The 27638-nt window shown below is 42.3% G+C and overlaps 1 protein-coding gene across 1 annotated transcript in view; it reads right to left on the bottom strand.

The window, feature by feature from the left end:
• The window catches only part of LOC142665481 (band 3 anion transport protein-like), a 35099-nt gene extending 11186 nt beyond the window's left edge, over nt 1-23913 (bottom strand). The window contains exons 1-11 of the mRNA XM_075845184.1: nt 23812-23913; nt 19043-19131; nt 18680-18761; nt 6735-6814; nt 3234-3414; nt 3021-3156; nt 2607-2694; nt 2000-2066; nt 1073-1257; nt 695-893; nt 274-477 (exon numbers count right to left, since the gene is read on the bottom strand). Coding sequence (XP_075701299.1) covers nt 274-477; nt 695-893; nt 1073-1257; nt 2000-2066; nt 2607-2694; nt 3021-3156; nt 3234-3414; nt 6735-6814; nt 18680-18761; nt 19043-19060 — 1240 coding nt within the window. The 5' untranslated portion in view covers nt 19061-19131; nt 23812-23913. The remainder of the gene's footprint in view (nt 1-273; nt 478-694; nt 894-1072; nt 1258-1999; nt 2067-2606; nt 2695-3020; nt 3157-3233; nt 3415-6734; nt 6815-18679; nt 18762-19042; nt 19132-23811) is intronic.
• Between the last annotated feature and the right edge of the window lie 3725 nt (nt 23914-27638).

Below are 27638 nucleotides of genomic sequence, written 5' to 3' on the forward strand. Positions count from 1 at the left end.
CCTTGCATTACACAGTCAACCCTTTGATTTAATTGGGCACTGTGTAATACTTTGTTTCCCCAGTGGCAGTGCTGCAGGGAAATTGAACACTTACGGCCAGGTTTTCTCACAGATTACAGCTGATCACTGGGGTCCCAGCAAAGGGACACTTAGCGATAATCCTATTGACCAAGGCGGATTGTCCAAAGCGGAGAACCCCTTTAATCCATAATATGCACTTTATAAAGATGTCACGGATAAGATCACCAGCTCCTGGTGTTGGTAGATACTCACCCATCAGACCACCAAATGTTATAGCAGGAGAGAGGGCAGCAAAGTAGATGAAGATAACAGCGGCCAGGCACTGAGGGTTAAGAGCATCTCGGATGTCGCTGAGATACTTTGGGTAACGTCTTTTGACGTCACACACAAGGCCCCCAAATGGTCTGCGGGTTCTTTTCAGAGGATCTTCAGGTGGTTCTGCTTTTGGTTTTTTATCTATGGAATACATACCATGATAGTTCAATAAAAGACAACTAAAAACTTCACCATTGGATCGTCAAAACAGAACTTCTGGCTAAAAGGACACTAAACCCAAAAATAAATAAGAAAAAGAAAGCAAAGACTCTTTCTTCCTGGTTTCCTCCTCTTTAGAGCGGCCCGACAGAAAATCATATATAGTAGTAATGTCATATCTGCAGCATGTGGCCCTTACCTGTGTGACCACCAGGCACCACCTTGACTACTTCATATCTCTTCCTCAGCAGGTTCTGTTGGACTGGTAGCAGGTCCTTAAGTAACTGCTCATTGGTGGTATCACTGGGGGGCAGGACTATACAACAGTCCAAGAACTCATCCAGGGATTGTAAGATGTCCTGACTTCCACCAGCCAAGTACATGTCAGTTCGGAAAACCTGAGGAACCACAATTAGAAAAGAAAGACCAGCAATAAAGAATAAATCAATGATCACTCTTAGGACAATACATTCTATGGTCTACCTGTGATTGGTAAAAAGTAAAAGTTCCATGGATCTTCAGTGCTAATTTATAGAGACAACCTCAAGTTATGGGTCTCATTTTTAATATTACTCACTCTTTCAGCCATCATACTGGACACTGCCCTTCCAACTTCATGGTAGCTCTTGTAGGTATCTTTAGGTCCAAGGATAATGAAGAGGAACCTGATGGGCAGAGAAACCTCAAGGACTGACTCAAGGAGTACGGCTTCTTTCAGGCGTACAAAACAGAGTGTGGGGGTATCCAAGAAATTAGCGCTACCTAGAGAGTTGTGACATGGTGAGAGAGAAGATGGGATGACAAACATGGCATGTTGGAAGGGTCCACAGAATATGATCGGATGAGTAGGAATGACAGGAACCTTGGAGAAGGATTGGTAAAGTAAACGTGAGAGGTGGTGAAAAAGAGAAAAAAAACAGACAATTACCATACAATATGAGAAATAAAACTCAGACATACCTATAAGTCCCTTATATCTTACATACCTATATCTATCTGTCCATCTATTTATTTATATATATATCTATTCATCCACCCAATATCTATCTATCTATCTATCTATCTATCATCTATCTATCTATCTATCTATTTCAAAACAATCTATCTATATCTAGTCCATCGATCTCATTTATCTCTATCTCTCTCTTAAATCTATCCCTCTCCCTATCTATCTATCTATTTCAAAACAATCTATCTATTTCAAAACAATCTATCTATCTATCTATCTATCTATCTATCTATCTATCTATCTATCTATCTATAGCTAGTCCATCGATCTAATTTATCTCTCTCTAGATCTCTCTTAAATCTATCCCTCTCCCTATCTAACTATCTCATATCTATCTATCTATCTATCTATCTATCTATCTATCTATCTATCTATCTATCTATCTATCTATCTATCTATCCATATAGAAATCAAGATAATTTAAAGAAAATTAGACTCAAGAAGCAATATTTGAGATGTACGGATAGAGGAATACAGCTAGGCAATGGTACATACCCACGAGAACCACAGAGGCTTCTGCATTTTCTGGTACTCGCTCTGTCAAGTTTTCTTTGAGGGGTTCCTGTTGGTTTTGAGGGTGCATAGAAAAAATTAATTTAATTCATACTATAAACAATGAGCATGAGTTGAAGTGTAATTATTCATATAAAACTCTGGTGGTGTAAAAAGACAACGTAGAAAATGTCAAAGTGATGAAATACTCATGGGGTGGGGTCAGTGGTAGCAGACAATAGCGAGGGCTCCATAGCAAAGATCAAAATGGGACCCCTTTGTGGTGCTGGGTTTTGCCACCCAGGACATAAGGCCCCAGTGTTTTTTTCCTTTTTCAATACTCTTTCTATGACTCTTGGGCCCATTCCCTACTCCTTGTTTGCTAACAATGCAATTCCTCTGGAGAAGTGAAAAGTTCTTGATACCCAGTAGCCAATAACCAGGGATGAGCCCCCTCTGTCCAAGGGCCCCATAAAAGCTGCATGTTCTGCCCCATGCCACCCATGGGGGAAGACTATGCAAGGAAACACCAGAAAATTAATAACTGCATGACACTCAGTGTAAACCAGATATTTTCTTGCCTTTGTAGTCCTATCTGACTGCTTCTTACCTTCTCAGAAACAGCTTTCATCTCTATTTGTTGTATAAGAGGTTGTCCACTCTCGGGATCTTCCTTAGATCCATCTGCATCAGGGTGACTGTAGAAATGAAGACCCTTATTATCACTTGTGCACTCTTTGGGGCTTTATTTCTATACTGAAGTTAATTCATTATGAAAACTATGTAATTCATCACTATACATAAGGACATATGTGGAGCACTTTCTAGAGGTCATGCTGTCTGGTGGCACTTTGAGTTGCTCTTGGCAGTCAGGTAGTCACAATTTGAGTCATGAGTTTGATCTACACACAACAAAGATTGGTTATCCATTCATTCAGAACCATTATCTTTTCCTCCTGGCCAATATTTTGAGATACTTCTTGATACATGGAGGAATCATGGTAGGAACTGGGTCCAATGTTACCTGTGATGTAGTAGAAGAGCCCTCAGGACCTCTTCTCTGCTCTCTGGTCTAACACGTCCTTCATAAATCAACTGGTCAGTGACTTGACTAGAAATTCCAGGCAGAGTCTTTTCGGCAAGGTCAAGAATCACGGTTCCTACAGATATAGTAATGGTTAGGAAAGACTAGGATTCATTGTAATTGAAAGTTCTTCCATAGTTGATAAGCTCTCACCAGTTTTCAAGGACTGACGCAGCTCGAGTAGGCTATTGACGGTGAGGTAGGACAGATGAGGTTTCCCCCACTGCTTTAGATCATCCTGAAAGTCTTCTTCATTCTTCAACCAACGGGCTGCCTCTACCCAGTGCAGTTCGTTGGTATGGTCCATGACCAACTCCTGCAATTCCACGTAGGTCTGATGGAAAGGGGAAATGAAAAAGTTGGAACATTCTATATCATAAAGGACTATACTAGTCAAAGATGTCTCGAAACTGGGGTAGTGGCGAAGTGCAGAATACTGATCATCTATGTATACTCGAAGTCACCATTTTGCCAAAGTAGAGGATCGGCCCGCAAAATGACCTCAATGGGCCCCAAAAGAAGAAGCAAGAGAAAACCTAATAATTAAGTTCTACAATGGCTGTTAAGAAAATATGGAATTGCTGATGGAAAAACACGAGTCTGATAGAGCGAGGACGAAGACGAAGAACGTTATAGACCCTTGTCTCATGTTAGACTCTCATATTATGATGCCTTTTACATGGCAGAAAACATGTTGCTGCATCCAGTAACAGATGTAATAGAACAAATCTGGTATAGAGCAAAATGTAGTAGAGCTGAGTTTGTTGTTTGGCACTATCAGGACGTATTATCTGTAGCTTTCCATAGGACGGAAGGTGAACGTAATGGAATGATTTCAACGGTGCAAACATAAATCTACGTCTAAATTTGCATTGAGTTAGTTTTTTTTTACGATAAATAGGAGGGCAGATAAACTAATTTACAGGAAGATATAAATGATACGGAACAGTTCAGGGACTGTTTACTGTACATATACTATACACAAAGCTTTTATATCTGTATATAGACAATATATATATAACTAGTATAAACAGTCCCATCAATTGTGTACGGATAAACATGACTTGTCTATATAAAGTCATTATGGCACACGCCGCACTCAGCGCAGCATTCCACTCCTCCCCCCTCCACCTTGTCGCTGCATATCTTACCCATAAAACCTTGAGGATCAGTATAGGGAGATGATGGGATGACAAGTCTGTCCCTGCAGATTCAGGAGACATTGGTAGCGAGATTCAAAGTGGTGTTGGAAAAATGAGGGGGATGGGGTGAGTGTGCACAGATATTCTGGCTAAACCTGAAAATCAATCTGTGTGAGCCGAACTAAAATGTGTGATAAGCGGGTGGGTTTGAGGTCGGTAGCAGAATCAGTCACTACAACTCTGCAGAAAAATACTATTCAAGGAATTGTCCACTTTTTACAATCCCTGATCACAGAGTCTGCTGGGACCCCCAACGATCAGCTGTAATCTGCAAGAGAGCATGACAGCAAATGTTCATTTCCTTTACAGTGCCACCACAGGCGAAATTAAGTATTACACAGAGCCTATTGAAATCAATGGACTGTGCATGTAATGCACAGACATGTTGGGTCCTCCAGAGAGACGCTCTTGGTATCTGTTCTCTATGAACTCATAATACCCTATTAGGCTATTTTAATATGGGTTTTCTAAACTTGACAGCCCCTTTAAGTATTATATAGGCCTAGCATGACAATGGTGACATGGGTAAACGGGCATAGACATTATTAAAAAGTCATATTCCATTCGTTTAGGGCATTTCTGTCTAAGATCAATTAGTCCAGATATAGCAGATATAGTTTTCTATATGTGCCTACTTTTCTGCCTATGTAGTAATTCTGCTATTCTATGCATGCACCAGGATGATCAGGATGAACAGTGTTATACACATCCAAACCCAATTCCACTGCAGTACAATGTATAAAGTATTTGATCAGTCCATTATAAAATTACACAATGGCACCGGTATAGATGGTCAATATTGGAGTTGGACTTTCCATTAATTTGACACCAATAATTTCATACAGGTTAGAAGTTAATTTTCGCGTTTTTTCCTGACCTTGGCATATTTTTCTGGCCAGGGGGCATGCGTACTGTAGAATATTGGCACCAGGGTTGTCCAACTAGTGACCAATAAGTCATGTTTTCCTTTGAGACCCTATTGTGTTAGAGTTAGGCCGGATTCACACGAGTGTGTGCGTTTTGCGCTCGCAAAAAAACGCGGTGTTTTGCGCACGCAAAAGGTCCTCAAAAGCTCCGTGTGTCATCACCGTATGGTGCGCGGCTGCGTGATTTTCGCGCAGCCGGCATCATGATGACACTCTGTTTTTATGTTTGTAAACCGAAAAGCACGTGGTGCTTTTCTGTTTTCATTCATTCGACTACTGTAACGCGCATCACGCGCGGCACACGGAAGCGCTTCCGTGTGCCGAGCGCGATTTGCACGCACCCATTGACTTCAATGGGTGCGTGCAGCGCGAAACACGGCCAAATATAGGACATGTCATGAGTTTCACGCAGCGGACGTATGCTGCGTGAAATTCACTGACAGTCTGAACGGCCCCATTCATTAACATGAAAATCACGCGCGTAGCACGGACGTATATCACGTTCGTCTGAATAAGCCCTTACTCAACAACACAAAATAGTCCAGATATAGCAGAGCTGGATTTGAGATTTAAAGGAGAAACCCACTCAAAAGTCATCTGTGAGCTCAGATCTCCACCAATATTTTCCCGTATTTTCGTTTTAGCACCAAAGTGAATGCCACAGCCAATTCATTCTGGAAATCAATGTTAGTTCAAGCCAGATCATTTTTATTTTCACTTTGAACTGTTTCTTCTGTGCTCAGTGATAACTCTGGGTGAAGGTTACTCAGTAGGTTAACCTGCAGTCCTATGTAAAATCACCGATAACGCATCATCGCTTGATTTGTTCCTGGTGACAAACTCAGCTCTACTACATCTTGTACAAACAAAACAGGGACTTCTTTACTGAGGAGAATTATCCCTTTATGACTCAAATACTGCTGGTGCCTGCAGAAGTCAGGCAGCTGGGTCTGGCTTTTGACTAAAGGAGGTGAATGACTGCGCAAGGAGTTGTGTTATCTGTAAACACACGCTGCCATTCCGCACACACCCTTCGTGAATATGACGGGAGGTTTTGAGAGGGATGACAGAAAGGTTACAGCAATATAGAAAAGCATTACAAGGCAATAAGACTTCTATAGGAAAATAAACAAGGTCATTACAATGTGGATTTGTCAGATGTAGCAGAGATGAGTTTGTCTTTTGGCTGGCTTGGGTCAAGGGTTAAATTCTGGCTTAGGAGTTTACTGTATACGGTTTTATTATTGACTTCAATGTATGAACTGTATGCAGTAAACTTTTAAGCTCCCCCTAGTGGTGGCTGCAAGTAGACAGAACTTGATCATTTAGCTCTATGTCAAAGCAGGGGATTTGGAGCTCTGTATCGGAAAAAAGAGCTAAGAGCACTATGAAGATAAAATCAAAAATTAATCAGTGCAGAACGTTGGATCGATGTAGATGACATTTTTGAAAACGCTGTTCAGTGGGGGACATATGGACACCTATAGGTATCAGATATAAGGGGATGCAGTTTGCAAGGGTCTCACCTCGTCTACTTGATGCCTGGGTGGGATATAGGATAGAGCCGCAGGAGGGAAGAGCTGGACAGGAGTTTCAGAGACTGAATCTAGAAGAGACAAAGTTATACGATTATATAATACACTGAATATATTTCTTCCACATTACTTATAGTCAATACCAAATACTAAACACAGTAATAGTCTAAATCCACCCTGCGCTGGACAAGAAGCCCTTATTAAAATGTAAAAAGTATATGTGAAGCATATTTAACATTGTAAGGAGAAAATGTGAACTACAATACCCAGCATGCACTATAGCAGTGATTTACAACTGTTGTAAAACTACAACTACATGCTGGGAATTGTAGTCTCACAGCATCTGGAGAGCCACAATAAATATGAATGAGCAGGACCCCCATCTATTGGGAGAATGAGGGTCCCCGACACCCTCTGATATTTCACCACCTCTCATAGGCTGTGCAGGGCGTCTTGGCTTGCAGAATTGATATGAGAGGACCCCTGTTCTCATAGTTGGGGTCCCCAAAGGGCTACTGTGATGATACCCAAAATATCTATCTAATTTAAGGCATATTTACATTTTGAAAACCCCTTTAAATCATGGTGGAAGTGCCAGTCTAAGTATGAACTGCTTCTATGATAGGATGCTGAGACTTGTAGTACCACTCCAGCAATAGGAAGACATCAGGGAGATATTAGTAAATAGGTAGCATTGCCATAAGTCTCCCTAGTTTACTGCCGAGTTCCCCCAGCTGAATGTACGGCACTTCACATAGATAACATAGATGTCTGCTCTGTGCTGATGAGGCTCAACAGGCAGAAACAGTTTTGTCCACAGATAGATTGGCTAATACCTGAGCAATGTTCTAAGGCGTGGACTTGCACAGTAGACATGTGAATGGTCATTAGAAAGACATGTATTCACTAATATTTCACAAATTAGGCTTATTAGTCTCTTCACTGAGGTCCCTTTAAGGACTCATGCACACTACTGTATTATGGCTCTATAGAACCTCCGATTTCTAGGGGCCCGATTTCATATGGAGGCATACAGAGATTGGTCATGTTCCATGGGAAGCCGTATTATTAAGATATTCTCCATTAGAAGCATTGTTTCTAGAGGAGAATATCTCCAAATTGCAGGACTATTCAGAAACACTATATCAATTGCATAGGAGATAGGATAGACGTTAGGTTTAGTGTCCCTTTAAATGATATTGTCGCCCTCCTTCTGTGTCTTAGGCCAGATTCACACAAACTAGTGTAAACTCGGACGTGAAAAACACCCGTTTTTCACGTCCGAGTTGCACCTGTGCGAGTCCCGTTTTCACGTATCCCCATAGACTTGAGCCTATCGAGGGATCTGTGAAAACGGAAGGCAATAGGACATGTTCTAATTTTCAACGGACCCTTCACACGCTCTGTTGAAACAACAGCCATGTGAACGGCCCCATTGAAATACATGCGTCCGTGTGACGGATGTTGTTTTAACGGCCGTCACACGGACGTATACTAAGGTCGTCTGAATTTGGCTAAAGGATGATTGAAAAAAAAGGAAACTGCTCAGGCTTTTTAAGGAGGCTGAGTTGCAATACCAGAGTTTGACCATGGATAAGAGTGGCGCCATTTCTAATCTGATATAGTTCCTTTCAAACACCTTCAGGGATAGAGTATATAGTTCAAGACTGATGACGACTATGAAGCCTGTTGAGAAGACATTGTACTGTAAAAAAAATTAAGTAAGTGAATATTCCACCATTTTAAAGGGGTTGTCCAGAATTAGAAAAACATGCTTTCTTCTAAAAACAGCGCCACACCTGTTCACAGGTTTTGTGTGGTATTACAGCTCAGTTCCATTCACTTCAATGGAGAAAAACCAGAGACAACCTATGGACAGGTATAGCCTGGAAAAAGCAGCCCTGTTCTTCTAATCCTGGACAACCCCTTTAAGTATCTGAACTTAATGATCAGACTGCGGCTTTATCTTATCTCTCACGTACTATAATTAGACTTAAATTACTGAAAAATGTAATTATGAAGGGAGGTAGACATGAGATGTGAAGCGACCAACAACTGATCGGCCGTCCGACTCTACTATTGATGCCACCACGAAATACATAAGAAGATTCAGCAGAAAACTGGAAAAGAAGAAACCACTTTTTATCATTCCTGGTTGGCAACAATCCCTGAAATTGGTGGTGAAATCTTTGAAATTGGCAGCTACGGCCGATATCTATCTGGTCTATGTTCACATTAGACGACAACTGTGAACAAGACGGATGGGAACAATCACAGAAATCATGAAGAAGCCGTTGAGAAGCTTGAAGACCCAAGAGGAAGACAGGATATCCTGGGAAAGATTGTTTATGGGGCTACCAAAAGTTGGCTGGCATTTTGTGCGTTTAATATTGCGAACTATGGGCATGATTTTGTTTTGAATTCTGTACTCAACTGGTCAATCAGGACGTTAGAACATTTTGGGAAATTTTCACCCTACTACATGCACCACCACATAAACACAGAGGGCTACGTCATCCATCTATCTATCAATCTATCTATCAATCTATCTATCTATCTATCTCATATCTATCTATCTCATATCTATCTATCTACTATCTATTTATTTCTCTATCTATCTGATTTCTTTCTCTTTCTTTCTTTCTTTCTTATATCTAATATCTATCTATCTTTGATATCATATTTCCGCTATATATATCCTATCCAACCCTTATTATTCTCACCATCGTTTCCGATATGTTGTGACCATTTGCAGAGAAGTAAAGTAAGAGTAAAGAAAGAATGTAGAAGAATCACAGTGGATACCCTAGCTCACCTGTCCAGCATCCTCAGAGGAGATGGAACGAAGAAAACAGGGTGACACTTTGCGTCTTTTATTTGGTCACTCGCCATCTTCTGCCAAGTCCTAACCAATCGGTGCCCATCTCTGAGTTGTCCCAATAACCGGGTAATGCTGTCACTCATCCAGTCTGTGTTTACACTAAATTACCCAGCAATTCACCCCTGCTGACTGTAAACACTTAAGGTAAAGTGGGAGAGATTCACTCTTTCACCCTCCATAAAATGCCTTCCTCAACCAGCAGCGATAGATTAGATAGATAGATAGATAGATAGATAGATAGATAGATAGATAGATACAGGACCGGCGTCAGTACCCAGAGAACCGGGCAAGTGCCGGGGCCCACTACACTTGGGGGGGCCCATTCGGCTGCCGGGTGCTGATGCTGCCATCGTATCAGTGATGTAAGGAGGGGAGGAGTCCCAGACACAGTGCTAGCCGCAGGTCCCGCCTCCAACTGATTCTGCGTCCGCAGGACGCACATTCAGGTGGGTTCAATGCTGGAGCCTCGCTCCAGCATTCACTGTGCCGCCAGGGGCTCGGCACAGGCAGGCGCAATGTAGTCACGTTATCGCGCCTGTCTGCGCCGAGTCACTCACAGCACAGTGCAGAGGAAGAGAATGATCCTCCACCGGTCGCGGGAACGGGGATAGGTAAGTAATTATGTTATTATTTTTCTATTAGCTACACACATATGGGGTCATTATACTGGGTATGGGAAGGGGGCTCATACGGTATCTGCTGAGGGGGCATTATACTGTATGGGACTGCTATGGGGACATTATACTGTATGGGGGGCATTTTACTGCGTGGGGCATTATACTGTATGTGGCAGCTATGGAGGGCATTTTACTGTATGGGGCAGCTATGGAGGGCATTATACTGTATGGGGCATTATACTGTATGGGGCAGCTTTGGGGGGCATTATACTGTATGGGGGCATTATACTGTATGGGGCAGCTATGGGGGGCATTATACTGTATGGGACAGCCATGGGGGGCATTATACTGTATGGGGCATCTATGGGGGCATTAAAATAAATGGGGAGCATTATACTGTAAGGCGGCATTATACTGTATGGGGCAACTTTGGGGGGCATTATACTGTATGGGGGCATTATACTGTATGTGGCAAATATGGGTGGCAATATACTGTGGGGGCAGCTATAGGGGCATTATACTGTGGGGGCAGCTATGGGGGGCATTATACTGTGTGGGGGCAGCTATGGGGAGCATTATACTGTGGTGGTCAGCTATGGGGGCATTATACTGTGTGTAGAGGCAGCTATGGGGGGGCATTATACTGTGGGGGCAGCTAGAGGGGCATTATACTGTGGGTGCATTCATGGGGTCTGTTGGACAAGACAGCTAGGCATAGGCGTGCACAGGGTTCTGGTGGTGTTGGAGAGGGGTAGGGGGCCCAAGCTGAATTCTTTGCACCAGGGCCCATGAGCTTTAACTACACCCCTGGTTCCAGGCAAAGTGCTAGTAGTGCTCTGCCCGGGACAATGGCTCTGGGGTTGCCCCTGACAATAGTGTCCATATATGGACAGTGACGTCAGGGGCTTCTCCTGAAGCGGAATCCCCAGCCAGAGTGTCGGCAATGCTCTGGCTGGGGATTCCACTCCTGGAGGAAACCCCAAAGTTGCTACCTACAGGGAGGGGGGCTGTGTGGCACTACCAGGGAAGGTGGCTGTGTGGCAGTACTAAAGGAGAGGGGCTGTGTGGCACTTCCAGGGAGGGGGGCTGTGTGGCTCTACCTGAGAAGGGCTGTGTGGCACTACCTGGAAGGCGAGCTGTGTGGCACTACCAGGGGGGTGGCTGTGTGGCACTTCCAAGGAGGGGGGCTGTGTGGCTCTACCTGAGGGGGGCTGTGTGGCACTACTTGGGAAGCGGGCTGTATGGCACTACCTGGGGGGGCTGTGTGGCACTACCTGGGAGGGGGGCTGTGTCGCACTGTCTACAGAGGGCACTACATTTATGCGGGTAAAAACTGGGGGCCTAACGTCTATATGGGAGCACAAAGTGAAGTTTTCTGCCATTTTACTGCCGCCATGAGTTCCCCCACAAAGGAGCCTACTAAGGGCTTATTTACACGAGCGTGTTAAACGTCCGTGGAACGGCCGTTGAAACAGCGGCCGTCCCACGGACCTATGTAATTCAATGTGGCCGTTCACACAGCCGTTGTTTCAACTGACCGTGTGAAGGGTCCGTGGAAAAATAGGACATGTACGTTCTTTTCGCGCATCACGCATTTCCTCCATAGACTCTCAACTATGGGGAATGTGTGACATCGCGTCCCGCAGCGCTGAGCACGGATGCACCTAGGACGTGAAAAACTGCAGTTTTTTTATGTCCGAGATGCGTATGGCTCGTGTGAATCACGCCTAAGTCTGTGTCGCCCAAGGGCCCACATAAACATGGAGCGATGGATGGATTGATATGAGATTGATAGATATGAGATGGATAGATCCTGCGGTGCTGTATTTCTCAGATTTAGCAGAGTGGAGTTTATCATTCAGCACTACTGCCACCATCTCACACAATGTGTCATCATTGGTTTTACAGAGGACTACAGGTAAACTTACTGCATTATAGTATTACAGCTAATCCTCTGCAATACCAGATTCAGCCCATGTACATGAGTGGCGCTGTTCCAGTAGAAAGCAGCCATGTTTTCCTAATTTCATATTTCCCCTGTAAAGGGTAACTAAACGTTCAACAAACTATTGACATATCATAGTGACATGTCAGAAGTTTTTATTGGTGGGGGTCCGTGCACTGAGTCCCCACCTTTCGGTAAAACGAAGCGACAGAAGTGCTCGTGTGAGCGCTCGGCCGCTTCGTTTCTGTTGTGCTTTTTCCAGAAAGCCGATGTAGCGGAGTACGGGCTCATAGACTTTCGATTGAGCCCATACACCGCTACATTTATTAAATGTATAAATTATATAAATGGTAACGCAGAAGGCCTTGTTCACACAGTACAGATTTGTTGCAGATTTTGTATGCATTTTTTTAAAGCCAAACCCAGAATTGGATCCAGGAGGGCAGACCTATAAGGCCTTTATTTATCATTTCTTCATTCCTGGTTTTGGTTTAAAAAAAGACATGTAAAATCTGTATTAAATCTGCGCTGTGTGAACAAGGTCTGGCTGCTGTGTTTTTTATTATTATAGTTAGATTTTAACAGCGATACCCGTGAGTTGTGGTAAAATCCTGGGAAGAAGTTGAAACGACCTTGTAGCCATTGCAATAACCTGAGCGCGTCTGCTGTGGAGCCCGAAATGTTACATCTCCAGTAATCTGCATTAATTGGTGACACCAGAGAGTACAAGCCTGCACTCCACCCAATACCATGCATGGAAATAGACACTGCGGTCTAATACCTGGATGATCTGAAGATTTTTACTGGGTTGTATGGAAACCAATATCTAAGGTACGGGGGGATTCGGTATATTGCCCACCAGTCTATACAAGCGACCTTGCACCAATAGTCTGCACCTTGGAAAGCTGTGAGACCACCAATACATGTTCACGAGCTTCCACAGACCCCTCAAAGGCAAAGCTTCACAGTGATATGGGAGCTGGACTGGAGGCGATATCCAGGGTCACCCAGCTTTCACAGAAACAGATACAGTAAAGTGTCCACTACACAACGTTCCTGGTCCCCCTAAGGTGCGTTCCAGGAGATATTAGACTTTATTATGATCAATTCATGGAGCAAGAACCAATCCGGCATCTTTATCGATTTAAAGGTAAGGGGCCCAATGGGGTTCAGGTATATTGGCGCACATGGCGCTGCATGACAATTGAGACCAGTCATTCATACGAGTTAGGCCTTATTCACACGAGCACTGAATACATCCGTGTGATGGCCGCTAAAATAACGGCATGTATTTCAACAGAGCATGTGAAGGGTCAGTTGAAAAACAGAACGTGTCCTATTATCTTCCGTTTTCACGGATCCCTCCATAGGCTCAAATTTATGGAGTTCCATGAAAACGGGACCTGCACGGGGGCACCTCGGACGTGGAAAACCCCACTTTTTCACGTCCGAGTTTCCCCACGCTCGCGTGAATCTAGCCTTAGTCAGAACTTGACCCAAAACATCATGAATCCTGGTTTGCATGTGATGCCCCGCTTATAATGAGACAGATCAGGAGTGTTGTAAGCTGCCATTGACTATTCCAGAGAATTATGTACCCATTTTTGCCCGCATGGCTTCTCAAATAAAACTATTACGGCGCCATGTTTTTGATGAAAAGGCAAAAGTGAAGGCTAAAATATCCTGCAATAAGACTGTCATCCCTGCAATAGCCGTTAATATTGTTATAATGAAAATACATTTGAGTGCGCCACTGCCTATGTCGGCTGCAACATTACAGGCGTCCTTCGGAATATCACAACTGTATATACATACCTGACGCCTGCATCTTTGCATGGGGCATTTTATGTGGATTACCCTATTGAGCCCCTGGTAAGAGGATTGAGGAAATGTTGAGCAGGTGATTGATTCACCTGAGCTCTGCCCTGTGTCCACTACACCTGTCCTGTTACCTGAAGACGCCTTGTAAAACCATTATATCGTAGTGTATGTGCTCGGTATAAACAGCCTTTGTGTATACATATACAGTATAGAAGTGGAGAAAACATGCAGTGTATGTGTGTGTGTGTGTGTATATATATATATATATATATATATATATATATACTGCACGTAGATCTGATAACAGGCTTCCCTTGGCTCTAGGTAATGGTTGTCCTGCTATTCCTCATTTTAAGGGATTGATCTGAACTATTCTTGGAATACTTTATGTTGTGTAAAATAAAATGTATGTGTTGTTTTGCAGTAGTTTTCCTAATAATTAGTTATAGTAATTTATTCTGTACATGGTTTTAGTATGACAGTTCTTTTATATTTGATTATGTAATATTTGACCTATAGGTGGCGGTGTTTCTTCCTTTGCATTAAAACAATAGTTTTTATGAATGGTTAGGGGAAGCTCTTTATGGCCTAGGATACATTGGGATTACCCAGGTTGAGTTGTGGCAGGTGCCTAGTTTATGGTGGTGGTGATGCAGTTTTGGTCTGGGTAGCAAATTGGCTGTTGCCTTAAGTGGGCCACTGGGTGACGACAGGGCAAAGTTGGTCTTGAGTAGTTCTGGTGCCAAGGAAACTGTGTGGATTTGGGCAATGATTTTTAATTTTGATATTTTTCATTATCTAACCTATAGGTGATGCTGTCTACATGGGCAGCAACTATCATGGGGGGCAGAGGTAATAGTCACACCCAGGACCTTGTGCCTGAGGGGCCCTCTGCCACATAAGAAGACACCAGTATTAAAGATGGCACATGGTAGGTGGAGGGGGGCTTTGTTATAGACTTTGCATTGGTTCCCCCGAAGCTTCAATTTACACCTTTGGCAACTATAAATAGATCCTTGTAATTCTGTGCCGCTGTATGGTGGCACCATATTATGGCGGTATTCTCTCTTGGGAGCAATGCCTCTAGGGGAGACTATCTCCATATAACCGTATCTAATGGAACGTGGCAAACCTCAGTATGCCTCCATATAAAATTGGAGGCAGTATGAGCCCATAGATTTTTATGGGTGCCATATTACATGGACGTTGTATGGAGCCGTAACACAGTAATGTGCATGAGGTCTTAGGCTGAAACTACATGGTGCAGCACAGCCCTCAAACTACTTTTGTTTTCCATCCCATCCAAATAATATGGAAGTGGATAATGCATGGGTGATAGAGGCTCAAGAGCAAGTCTTATTGGTGGGTGTTTTGGGTGTTCTAACAACCTGGAATGATTTTGTGCCAAACATAAATGGAATATTGTAGATTTTTCCTGCCAAATTCTATTGCTTCCCCCTAGACAAGCACCGCTCGCATGATCTGGCAGCCTCTCATCTCCTCCTTCTTCATAGAATAATCATGCTTCCTTGGCCATGCCTAAAGCCCATGGTAATGGAGATATCGGAGATCTTATAATTTTGTTGGGTCCGATTTATAGGTTAGTTCTCCAAAAGCTACGGATATGAGCAATTGCCTCAAAAATGGATGGTACACCTACAATTGCCTCCAAAAACTGAACAAGCACTGGTTGGATGAAGACCTTCAGCCAATTGTAACCATTCGAAATGGACAACTGCCAGATAACAGATAGATATAGATATATATATATATATATATATATATATATATATTGCATCTGGTGGCAAGCGGCTTCATCGATAGTCATGAGTAATAAGAGGGTCACTCTGTTTCATCAAGAACATCAAATGACCGATCTGCTTCTCGAGCCCAAGCTTGGTGATGGGTGACTCCTCTAGCTTCTGTCATGCCAATTGATAAATGCTGCCCATTTGTACAAGGGTACAGATTTTTAGGTAACCCAATTGACACCGGCACAAAGATTAATTGTGTATACTGTACTTAAATTTTTGGGAAACTTGTCCACAGGGCCTGCAGCAGCACCAGGTCGTGTTGTTGGGGTTTTTACGATGCGTAGGTGGCTTGTAGATACATATGAATTATGTTGTGATATTGGGTCCTCATGACTAGTTTATATGAAATACCAATGTAATTTTACATCTGGAACAGACGGGAACGTTGGTTGGGGTCCATGTAATATCAAACACTCAGCTAAAATCCTATATGACCAGGCTTGACGTTTAGATAATGTCCCACCAACCCTTATGGTTGACAAGTGGTGGTATATACATCTCCGCTATGGACTTGTAACATAAACCATCTGCTTATGCAATGCTAAAAAAAAAAGCTGAGGCTCACTAGTCATTGCCAAGCTACGATGCTCCGAAGAGACTAGACCTGAACTCTAGACATAAGACCAAATGATGGAAGCCACCTACTTCTTCTCCCACGGTATCTTCCTCCCTTCCCTCTGTCTTCCATCTGCCTCCTCCTTTCCAGACTATAAGATCCACGGATCCTCCAATCTGTTGACCGTCTGAAAAACAGACCCCAGCAGGAGGAGAGCAGGAGATTATAATATCTCGTTTTGTTGTTTTTGGACCCCCCCCCCCCATCCCCATCTATTTCCCCCTGACAAGTAATGTTTAGCCCTTAAACAAACTACAAATTACCATTAATGGTTTCTACAACTTCCAGAAAGTCTGCCCATGTGACATCAATAAAGGGTTTTATGATATCCCGGCAGTGCCAATTATGACAAATTTGTCAGATTCTATAGTTTCCCCTATGAGCACCAATTTTCTGGGGGTAAGGTAGGGTTAGGTGGCAACCATGGTAGACCAGCATGGCTCCTAGCCTTGGGGGACCTTGGTAGACCAATATTAATAGACTTTCCAGAATTAGTGGACATAGATTCCAATTCAAGGGCAATTTTGTAATGCTAGTATTGAATGGCGTGCAAACTCACCTAAAGAACTTGTAAAGTTTTGACTTCCTCTTCTCCTCCTGTTGGCTTTGTCCTACACAAGGCAAAGACTATGCTATATTATGTCCTGAGAACCAGTGACAGTGTCTTCTATAATATCTTATCACTATGGTCTCAGTAACCCTTCTAAAAATCAAGGGGAAAGCTACTTTTTTGGGCTGTTCTTGAGTACAGCTCCACCTGTGATTAATATTGACTGTATATTCAGAAGATACATGGGCCATTCTTGTCCATAAAGCTGCTCTTTGGATGGTATACCTACATAGCTCTCTATCGATGAGACATATCTTACCCTCTTCACCCTCACCATAGTAACTACGGCTCCTGGCATCAGTCTCCATGATCACATATCTAGTAGCCACCAATTGTTCAGTCCAATTTGCGAAAACACAAGGACTATGCAATATATACTGAGGTTTCATTAACTATCTGTTATCCAGCACAGTGGCCAATATACCAGGACATATCTAGTAGAGGCTTTTAAACGTAATCCAAAATGGCAGTGGATATCGAGTTGGTTAGTTTGTGATGCATCAAGGACCTTCAAGTCAAAATGAATTGTGTGCTACCGTATTGGGTTCAATAAGGCAGAAGTTTGTCTTGGTGTCTTCGCTTCAAGTCACCAGCCATGCAACATTACAGCGGTTGTCCAGGAAAACATGGCTGCCTTCTTCCAAAAACCGCGCCACATCTGTCCATGGGCTGTGTTTGGTATTGCAGTTGGGCTCTATTGAAGTGAATGGGGCTGAGCTGCAATACCACACACAACCTGTGTATAAGTGAGGCACTGTTTTAAGAAGGAAGCAGACATGTTTTTTAAGTCTGAAAAACTCCTTTTAATACATATGTAGCAGAGGTGAATATGCCACTAAACGGTTTCTCGAGCACTGTCAAAAACACTTTTTTTTTAATTATTTTTATGTATTTCTGAGGGTTCCTCTAAAGCGGAATTACACTAATCTGTCACGTGGTTTTCTTATCATTTACAATAACGATGCAGAATTAAATACAATATTTGTATATATGGTTTTTTTTACGTATTCAAGCATTTTATAGGAATACTGTACGGATCATGTACACAACCATATTTGAGCTCTGTGTTTCCTATTCATTTCAGTGACTTATCTTAACAAGTGAAAGAAGGGAAACCATTTCCTGCCCTGGAGGGGACCCAGACCTGAAGTGTAGCCACTATACTAGCCTTACATTAATGTTCACTTTTAAAATCATGTTGTTTTTAGGTCCAACATTCTGCTCAGATTAATTTCTTAATATATCTTTATAGTGGTTAAAGCTTCATTTTTCTGATACGGAGCACCAAATCCTCTGCATAGACATGAGAAAATTCTGGTTGCCTTCAGTCGCCACTAGAGGGAGCTTATACATTGAACTCAATCATACCACAATATGCAGTGAGCTCCCTCTAGTGGTGGCTGCAGGCAGACAGAATTTTATCAATTGTCTATGGCTGAACATTAGAATACATATAAAGGTATATTAAGAAATAAATTGGCACATAGTTTTAGAACTTTTTATATGGAAAAACTCCATTGACTTTCGTGTTTGTGTATAGGCTATTATGTTCTGATTTTCTTATTTAATTTTTTTTTCTTGAATCATTTTTATTTTTTATCTCTGTGATTTTTAAATGCCCTGGTCACTTACGGTCACCACTGTCTATAGTTTCCTCCGGATCATCATAGCCTGCAGAATCCAGGGCTTCTTCCAAGTCTTTATCATAGATGAACTTGAAGAAAACAGCAGAATTAAAAGTCTGAACCAAACAATAATTCCGTATAATAATCCCCACTCCCCGTATTACAGGCCAGATTCTGCGGCTCATATACATCTAGAAAGGAAAAGGAAGAATATAGGTGACCATGAAATGGTCTGGGGTCGGGTTCTGTAAGCAAATTTCAGAAAAGCAGTTTTTGGTCAACACTGGGCATAGGATTGAGCCAATTCGCACCTGTGGTGCAGGTATGTGTTTTTGGGATTTATCTTTAGTTTAGTCCTGACTTTTCTTACCTGTCCTTTAGACGTCATGTTGTCCACTGGTTATTTCCCTGCCTGCTCCAGTGTCCAGTAAATGGTGAACATAACACAAGGACTGAGACCTATACAGGGAGGACAATCATGTTAAGCAGCTGTTTAACCCAATACATGACTTGCTGATAATTTTCAGACATTAACCCTTTACTCATTATTACATAGAACTTACTAACCACCAATAATTGTTTATCAGTCTTCCATGCTACAGTCTAACTATGATGTGCCTGTTTCTACCTCTTTGCTTCCCTGAGATCTTTTACTTTGAGATATAGCATAGTTGTCATCACTTATCTTGTGCTGATCCTGAGTTACAGCCTGTAGTATACTCCAGAGCTGTACTCCCTATTCTGCTGGTGGAGTCACTGTGTACATACATTACTTATCCTGTACTGATCCTGAGTTACCGCCTGTATTCTACTCCAGAGCTGCACTCACTATTCTGCTGGTGGAGTCACTGTGTACATACATTACATTACATATCCTGTACTGATCCTGAGTTACAGCCTGTATTATACTCCAGAGCTGCAATGATAATTCTGCTGGTTGTCATTGGAAACAGTCTGCAAGCTTGTCATCAGTCATCCTTAACTTAGCTGAGCTCCTATAATGAAGGGGGTGCAATTAGGGGTTTTTATACATCAAATTACTGTGCCTGGTGTAAAGATGACGCTTCCCAAAATGTGATTCTCCAGAGCAAGCTCTGTGCAGACATTGAGCCACCAAGAAATACTAGGTGATTTCAGCTCTGAAGCCTGCAGAATTGTGAATGAAGCTCTGGAGTATAATACAGGCTGCAACTCTTTTATCGGTACAAGATAAGTAATGCAATGTATTTACAAATTGACTCGACTTTATATGTAGTTTAATTCTATGTGTAAACTGGTGTCCAAAGATGGACCACTGCAGGACATTTTTGGACCTAAATCATAACCAGATGTAATGATCTATAAGTCAACCCTATGTATAAGCCATCATTTGCACACATCTAGCTCCCGTCTCTTCTATATTGGTTCCTCTTGGTCTTTCCATATTCTACTAAGGGATTCTTGATGTCATAAGTATTTTCTCATACAGCACTACAGGGAGATAACGCTTTTCATCAATGTTTGCTTCATATCCACCACTGCTTTCCAAGACCCCTCTCTGTTACAGCTGATAAGATGTTCTAGTAATGGGGAACTCCCTACTACGTGACACCAAAGATAAGGATGGAAGAGGAATCCCCACCACACCCAACTCTCGAGTCGAGATGAACCTCTCCGTTCGTCACTATCTGAATTCCATTTCTAAAACATCTTGCTGTAGCACAATACATGAGGTCATAGGTAGCCATTTTAAGATGAACGTCTATAGACCCTTTCAGGCCATGTCTATTCATGCTCCGAGACATGGTTGACAGAAAAATCAAAAGGTGCCCCTATGCATTGGAGAAAAGTTGTCTGAACTCCCCAATCTCGTTGGGACAGGCTAACTATCTAATGTGTATGGTGGTGTCCCCATTCTCCTGAGACTGCAGATACAGGGGTAAGAAGGATTGGGCATGCTGGATTTGCACATGTCCAATCCATTGTCGCAGTGAGAGGATTCTGGCCGTGGCTTTTTGCCCCTCTCCACATTGAAACCACATGCAGTTGGGAGAAATCGCTGTTAGTCGAACCAGGGGTTGTGAACCCCCTCATTTCAGTACCTTGACTAATAGCTGCCTCAATAAAAAAGTTGCTCCAGAAGTTAATTGCTCTGTTTTAATAATTGACTATGGCCAGTACCTTACACATTTAGTGGTCCCTTCCAGGCACTTCCATAGTAAGGCCAATTATAGACAGTCCTAATATTGCCGCATATTCGGTACTATTGATACTCTGAGTTCTATTCAATAGGACATACTGGGTCCAGCTGTTGAACCCATAATACGGACCCTAATATGTGGCTGTATTACGTCTAAAATTGGCACACACTCCTAAGCTAAATCCGGGATGGGACATATAAAAAAAGGAGAAATATGAAACTTTCCTTTATAGCTTTTCTTTATTTTTGATTTTGAGCTGTTAAAAAACACAAAAACATTTTTTACCAAATGCACCACAACCGCTTAATAAGAAACTGGTCTAAGGTAGCGACACACAAGTAACCAAGTCAACCAATCTGAATTGTAAAATATATTAGCCGAAAAACTATACTTGCTTATACGGTGTAGCGCCATTCTACTTAAATGGGTTCTCTAGGATTAGAAAAAGGTAGGCTTTTTTTTTTCTCCCTGAAACCGTGCCCCTCTTGGGCAGTGTCTGGTATTGCATTTCCCCTTGAATAAGGCTCAGCTGCAATACCTGACACAGCCCATGGGCAAGAGGGGCGCTGTTTCTGGGAAAAATAATACCTTTTTATTCATTTTAATTCTGGACAACCCCTGTAAAGCTAAGGATACATTACAACTTGAGGTTGGGTGACCAAAGTTTGTGTCTCTAGGATTACTGTCATACAACCTGAGCTGTTCAATTTCATCTGTTGTATGTGTAGTTCTACTAACACAGGATAAAAGAGCAAACCGACCCATTCTGACCAATATTATAACTCTAAGGCTAGATTCACACAACCTATTTTCAGGCGTAAACGAGGCGTATTATGCCTCGATTTACGCCTGAAAATACGACTACAATACGTCGGCAAACATCTGCCCATTCATTTGAATGGGTTTGCCGACATACTGTGCCGACGACCAGTAATTTATGCGTCGTCGTTTGACAGTTGTCAACCGATGACGCGTAAAATGACTGCCTCGTCAAAGAAGTGCAGGACACTTCTTTGAAACTTAATTTGAGCCGTTTTTCATTGAAGTAAATGAAGAGCAGCTCAAGATTACGGGCGTCAAAGATGCCTCGCATAATACGAGGAGGAGCTTTTACGTCTGAAACGACGCAGCTGTTTTCTCCTGAAAACAGGTCTGTGTTGGTTCAGAGCGCACAAGATTGAAAGAGGTGCACGAATAGGGTCCCAACCCAATTGTATATAGAAAAGTATCCGGCACACAAATGTGGTTCAATTTTGCGATTTTATTAAATTCGATGCCATGGGCAATGTGCGTGCAACGTTTCGGTTCAACGACCTTCGTCAGGCACTAGATCCCACTTGGCGTATGATTCTTGAATTATATCGTGCTGCAGTCAGTATGGCGGCTTGCCGCTTAGTTTTGGCCAAAACTAAGCGGCAAGCCGCCATACTGACTGCAGCACGATATAATTCAAGAATCATACGCCAAGTGGGATCTAGTGCCTGACGAAGGTCGTTGAACCGAAACGTTGCACGCACATTGCCCATGGCATCGAATTTAATAAAATCGCAAAATTGAACCACATTTGTGTGCCGGATACTTTTCTATATTCTCCTGAAAACAGTCTGTCTTTTCAGACGTAAAAGCCAGTTCTCGTGTGCACATACCCTAAGGCTACACCGCAACAAATGGTCGCCCTCAAGTTGCCGCAACCCATGTTTTTCTTATTTATACATTGTCACACAATAGTGGCATGAAAATCTCGTGAAAGTTGCATAGACATGGACTATGGACAAACTGTAGCGCTATAAAAACTTTGAGTATAACCCTAATGGAGGCTAGAAAATGTACAAGAAAAAACCCACGTAGAACTATAAGAACTCCTAAATTGCATTGTGATTAGAGATGAGACAATCGATTGGACATGTATCAAAAAATACTCCAGAATAATAACCCTTCAATACCCTCACGCCAGCCTCATACCTAAATATAAGCATGCCCTGCTATCACCCGGGCACAGACCAAGCAGAGTCTATGTGCAGATAGCAAGGTCAGCAGGTCTTGGTAGAGAAAAGTTGGGTGGAGAGACGAGACCAATGTACGATGGGCGCATCTTTTGAATTAGAGCGGCAAACCTCTCATAACTGGAGATATTATATATAGATACACACTATTATAAGCCAATTTTATCTCCTAAACCTGAAGCCTTTAAAGTTACATGAAGTGTCTAACGAAATGTTAGTGAGACAACTACCCAAGGGCGTTTTCCTAACCTCAACGTCTGTTTTGTGGGGGTCTGACTGCATGTTTTTATAATGGAGAGACCATGGCATTATGTGTAGGGCTGTTTTGCAGTTCCGGATACCATGCTGGGTTGGTTTATTCCCACACACCCTAGAACTTGGCATTCTGGTGAAGAACCTCAACTGACATGTCATCGAAGCTTATGGTGGGAATACCATTAAACAGTCATTATATCTCGTACTTAGTGATTGGTTTCCACCCATGGATATTTGTGCCATTGGTCGGGTGGTTTTCGGGTATACTACATATATAATTATAGTCTTACAATTGTAGAGCATTATGAGATATCGGCCAAGGAAATGCATAAGTAGTTATGAACAAGAATGGTTGTAACTAACTGTGCGTGTATACCCCTCACCCAAATAGCTTCTCCAGACCATGGGGTTCAGGTGCTTCTTTTCCCTGATGGGATCCACTCAAGTTTTTGACAAAAATGTACAAATTCTACACAGGCTGAAAGTCTAAAAAGTGCAGCCTATTACATTTTTGAAGAGATTTGGTGAAGATATATTAGATTTAAATGGTTTTTTTTTTACTTCATGGTGCACATCTAAACCCCAGGACCCATAGACCTTATTGTATATTCAATACTACTTCATGATCCTATATGACCCAAATGTCTAATACATCCATCTCTATATTGGATAGCCCAGTACCCCCCCCCAATGAAACCTACCTGGATAACCAGTGTTTGAAGGGTCCTGTCCCACTTCGGGTCTTGCTCTCCTGGGACCAACTGTTTCTTCCAAAAACCCTGAGTCACCAAAGTCACTGAGCCTCCTCCCTCTGCCAAAAATGAGCCTTATCTCCCCATACACACAGCTACCTCAAACCTCCACCTCTCTGCCCCACCTCCTCTGCGTTCGGTTCCCCCCAATGCCTTCTACTTAACATTGAGGCACCATTAACATAATTTTTTTTATTTTTTATAGGGGATGTACGTAATTTTAAGGGGCTCTAGTGGGATGGTAATACACTCACTGACCGATAATGATCCCCCACTTGATAGGACGTAAATCATCCTCCTACCATTGTTGGCCTGCTATAGGTTTAAGTGGGTGTAAGAGATGTCCTACCCTTATTTTTAACTTTTGTCTTTCTCTGCCTAATTTTTATTAATCTTCAAAATTAGGAGGCTTTTATATCTACTGTACAATGACCCCAAAATACATTTTATCTCCAATACCCTCTCGTGCCCCTTAGAAGATTAAATATGACCTCTTTGTCTTAATTTGTCCCTCCTGGCTCCGTATTTATCCGTGCCCTCTCCATACACTTACACTCCATCTTCACAGGCCTTGCAGTGAAACAGAGATGAACCTTCAACATTTAGGATCTCTTTTTACTAAAACAGTCCATGAATTATAGATCTGGGCATTGTCTGGGATCACCTGTGCACATGTCCTCCCCCTGACGGCCCCATAGTAATAATACAGAGCTGGATCATCTCACTAGTATTTTCAGTGTCATGGATAATGATGAGGAGATCAAACAATTGGACCTTAGACCAAATCTCCCTCTTGAAGCACAAATGACCAGACTGAAGCCTCATCTTGCTAGGGATATAAGAAGGTCCAGCTCATTCAAGAAGAAATGGAGACAACCTGCGAAAACATAAATGAAGACCATCCTAGAATTCCAGAACATGTCCTTGAGAAGCTTGAAGACCCAAACAGAAGACTGGGCGTTCTAGAGAACCACAAGGAGTTAAAACCAACGTATTTGGACTTAATGATAATAATTTTGTCTTCCATACACTATTACACAATATATATATTATACCACGCAACCTGTATTCTGCATAAATAATGGATGATTGACCATCTATGGTAATTCAGGGGGCAGCAATAAAACCAAAACCTTAATACCAGGAAATATGAGGTCTGGTAAGTTTCTACTTTAATGTATCCAGTTGACCAATGTCCTTGTGAACCAGTTATGCTTCCCTTGGATTGCTTCTATTCCCCCCAGAAACTGCACCATTCTTGTCCATTGGCTGTGTCTGGTATTGCATCTAAGCTTCATTCAAGTGAATGTAATACAGCAAACAGCCTAGAGTGGCGCTGTTTCTGGAGACCCCTTGTCCTGGTCAAACCTTGTGTTCAATGAGCTACTTTACTTTAGTTATCACTGTTTCTTGCGTTACAACCAATATGGCAGCTCCTATGAAGGTTGTCACCTGGTTTCCTAGTGTGCTGAACAGCAATTTTTTTTTTACATATTGTAAATTTGTTGTTTAGGAATCTAGGAGGTTAAAGGGATTGGTTCATTTTCCTTTAAACAGCGTCTCTCTTGTCCATGGGCTGTGTTTGGTATTGCAACACCGTTCCATTCACCTAAATGCTGCAATACCAGACACAGCCAGTGGACAAGAGTGGCGCTGTGTCCAAAAAAGAAAAGTTCTTTTTTTTTCTATACTCTGATTTTTCTTGTTCTACTTACTAACAATAGGAAAGTTTTACATAACTACTAACAAGCATCTTCTCTGCTCCAAGTTGATTGTAAGCTCTGCTGCCTACATCTCCAGCATGTCTTGGTTCTTTTCTGTAGGACAGTGTAAGTGCCATTTTTTTTTTTACATATTTCTTCTAAGAGTAATACTTTTTAATTTTACATGTAGTGTATTTTTCTATACACTGGACTGACATTTTTATTGTAATGCATTTTTCTTGTAAGGTAGATAATCACTATTCAAGTACCTGTTCCATATGGAAGATCAATGATGTCATCACTTTTTGTTGGAAGAGACTCTTGATGGTAAGCTGATCGGCAGGGTGTGTTTTACTACTGGGACACTCCAGCGATCAGCAGTCATCTGTGGGGAAACCAAGCAGTAGGTGTTCAATTCCCCTGCAGCACCACCATAGGGGAAATGAAGAATTGCATTATTCCTATTGAAATCAAAAGCTGCCTGTGTAGCATGGACAGGCTGGGTCCTCCAAAATAAGAGACTCTCTTTGTAGATGCTTTAAGTTCTGGACTGCCTCTACAAACTCAGAATTTACTAATAGATTATTTGCGGGTTATAGTCTTTCTAAAGACAGACAATCCCTTGAAGACAGAATATCTATGAGGCTCGGTCCATACGTAGCAGCCACAGGGTGCAATTGAAAACTGTACTGACGTACGGTTTTCAAATGTATTATTAATGTCCACGTTGTCTTGCAGGTAAATGGCAATTTGACTTGGGAAACTGTATAGCCATTTACAATTAATTTCAAAACCGTGCCGATTTGCGGTGGAACAACATGACACCGCAGATTTTGGCCACACCTCGTCCATTCTGTGGTCACTACATATGAAACCAGCATAGGGTTTGTTTACATGACTATATTTGTGGTCCCTGTTCTCTACCTTCTTTTTGGCTCTTAGCAGAGTGAAGATGAAATAATTTTGGCGATATTTCGATCAGCTTTTCTGGCAGCTGCCTCGGATCCTCAGCCAAGAATGTCTTACAGCCGAGTTATTGTTTGCCTTTGATAGCTGAACATTGGACATCATTGTCAAAAGAAACAGGTCTGGCTAATATTAAAAGAAAACACAATTCATAAACTACAGGTGTACTTTAAAACAAGGCACAATGTGCTGGGAGCGCCCATTCTACTTCCCTCTCCTTCCTAAACTCAAAATATAGGGGGGCTGTACAATGAATTGGAAGACTGGGTGGCGCGGCGCAAAGGTAGCCATGTCTGTCAGCATCATGAGAGCAACCAGGGCTTCCTTTACAGTGCGCTTCTCATAGGGGTGTAGCAAGGGGGGATGGCAGGGCACATGCCAGAGGGGTGCAAACAAGTTATAGCGCCTTGGCTGGGGTATTTAAATGCAGGGCTTGGGCATCAAATTTAATCGTTTACCCGGGTAAAAGAAAGCTTAGCTGCGGTTTCCCAGCCATCCAACTCCCAATGTTCTTCAATTTCGGCAAACTCTCAGCATAGACTAAGCTAAAAGGGTTGTCTGATATTAGAAGAAGAGGTCTGCATTGTTTCCAAAAACAGCGCCACTGTTGCCTATGGGCTGTGTTTGGTATTGCAGTATTCAAGTGCATAGGGCTAAACTGCGCTACCAAAGACAGCCAAGAGTGGCGCCGTTTTTAAGAACAAAGCAGACCCTTTTTTGAATCTCTGACAACCCCTTTTAACACCATGTACAAGGACCGCTACAGGATGGCCATACAATGTAAGGTCTTGTGCCAGGCATACATTAACCCCTTATTGATTAAAGGGAAAAAACTTAGAAGCCATGTTCCTTATTGTTACTTGTTCCCAATGCAGACTTTGTAGATAAAATAAAAAAATCACCAATAATAAAAACTCCTTAAAACGTTCTATTGGGTCAAACTGTGAAAACACTTCATTCCGAAATTTCTTAAGTATTTCCGTTAAAGGTGGATGACAACAGATATGGCGATCATAGCAGATCATATAAGAGTTTTTAAGAAAAACGTCAAGCTTTTTTGTTGTGTTTTTGTTGGCAAAAAAAACCCTGCGTCCAGCTAGAAGTGAA

This window comes from Rhinoderma darwinii, chromosome 13 (genome assembly GCF_050947455.1).
Source record: "Rhinoderma darwinii isolate aRhiDar2 chromosome 13, aRhiDar2.hap1, whole genome shotgun sequence".
Lineage (NCBI taxonomy): Eukaryota > Metazoa > Chordata > Amphibia > Anura > Rhinodermatidae > Rhinoderma > Rhinoderma darwinii.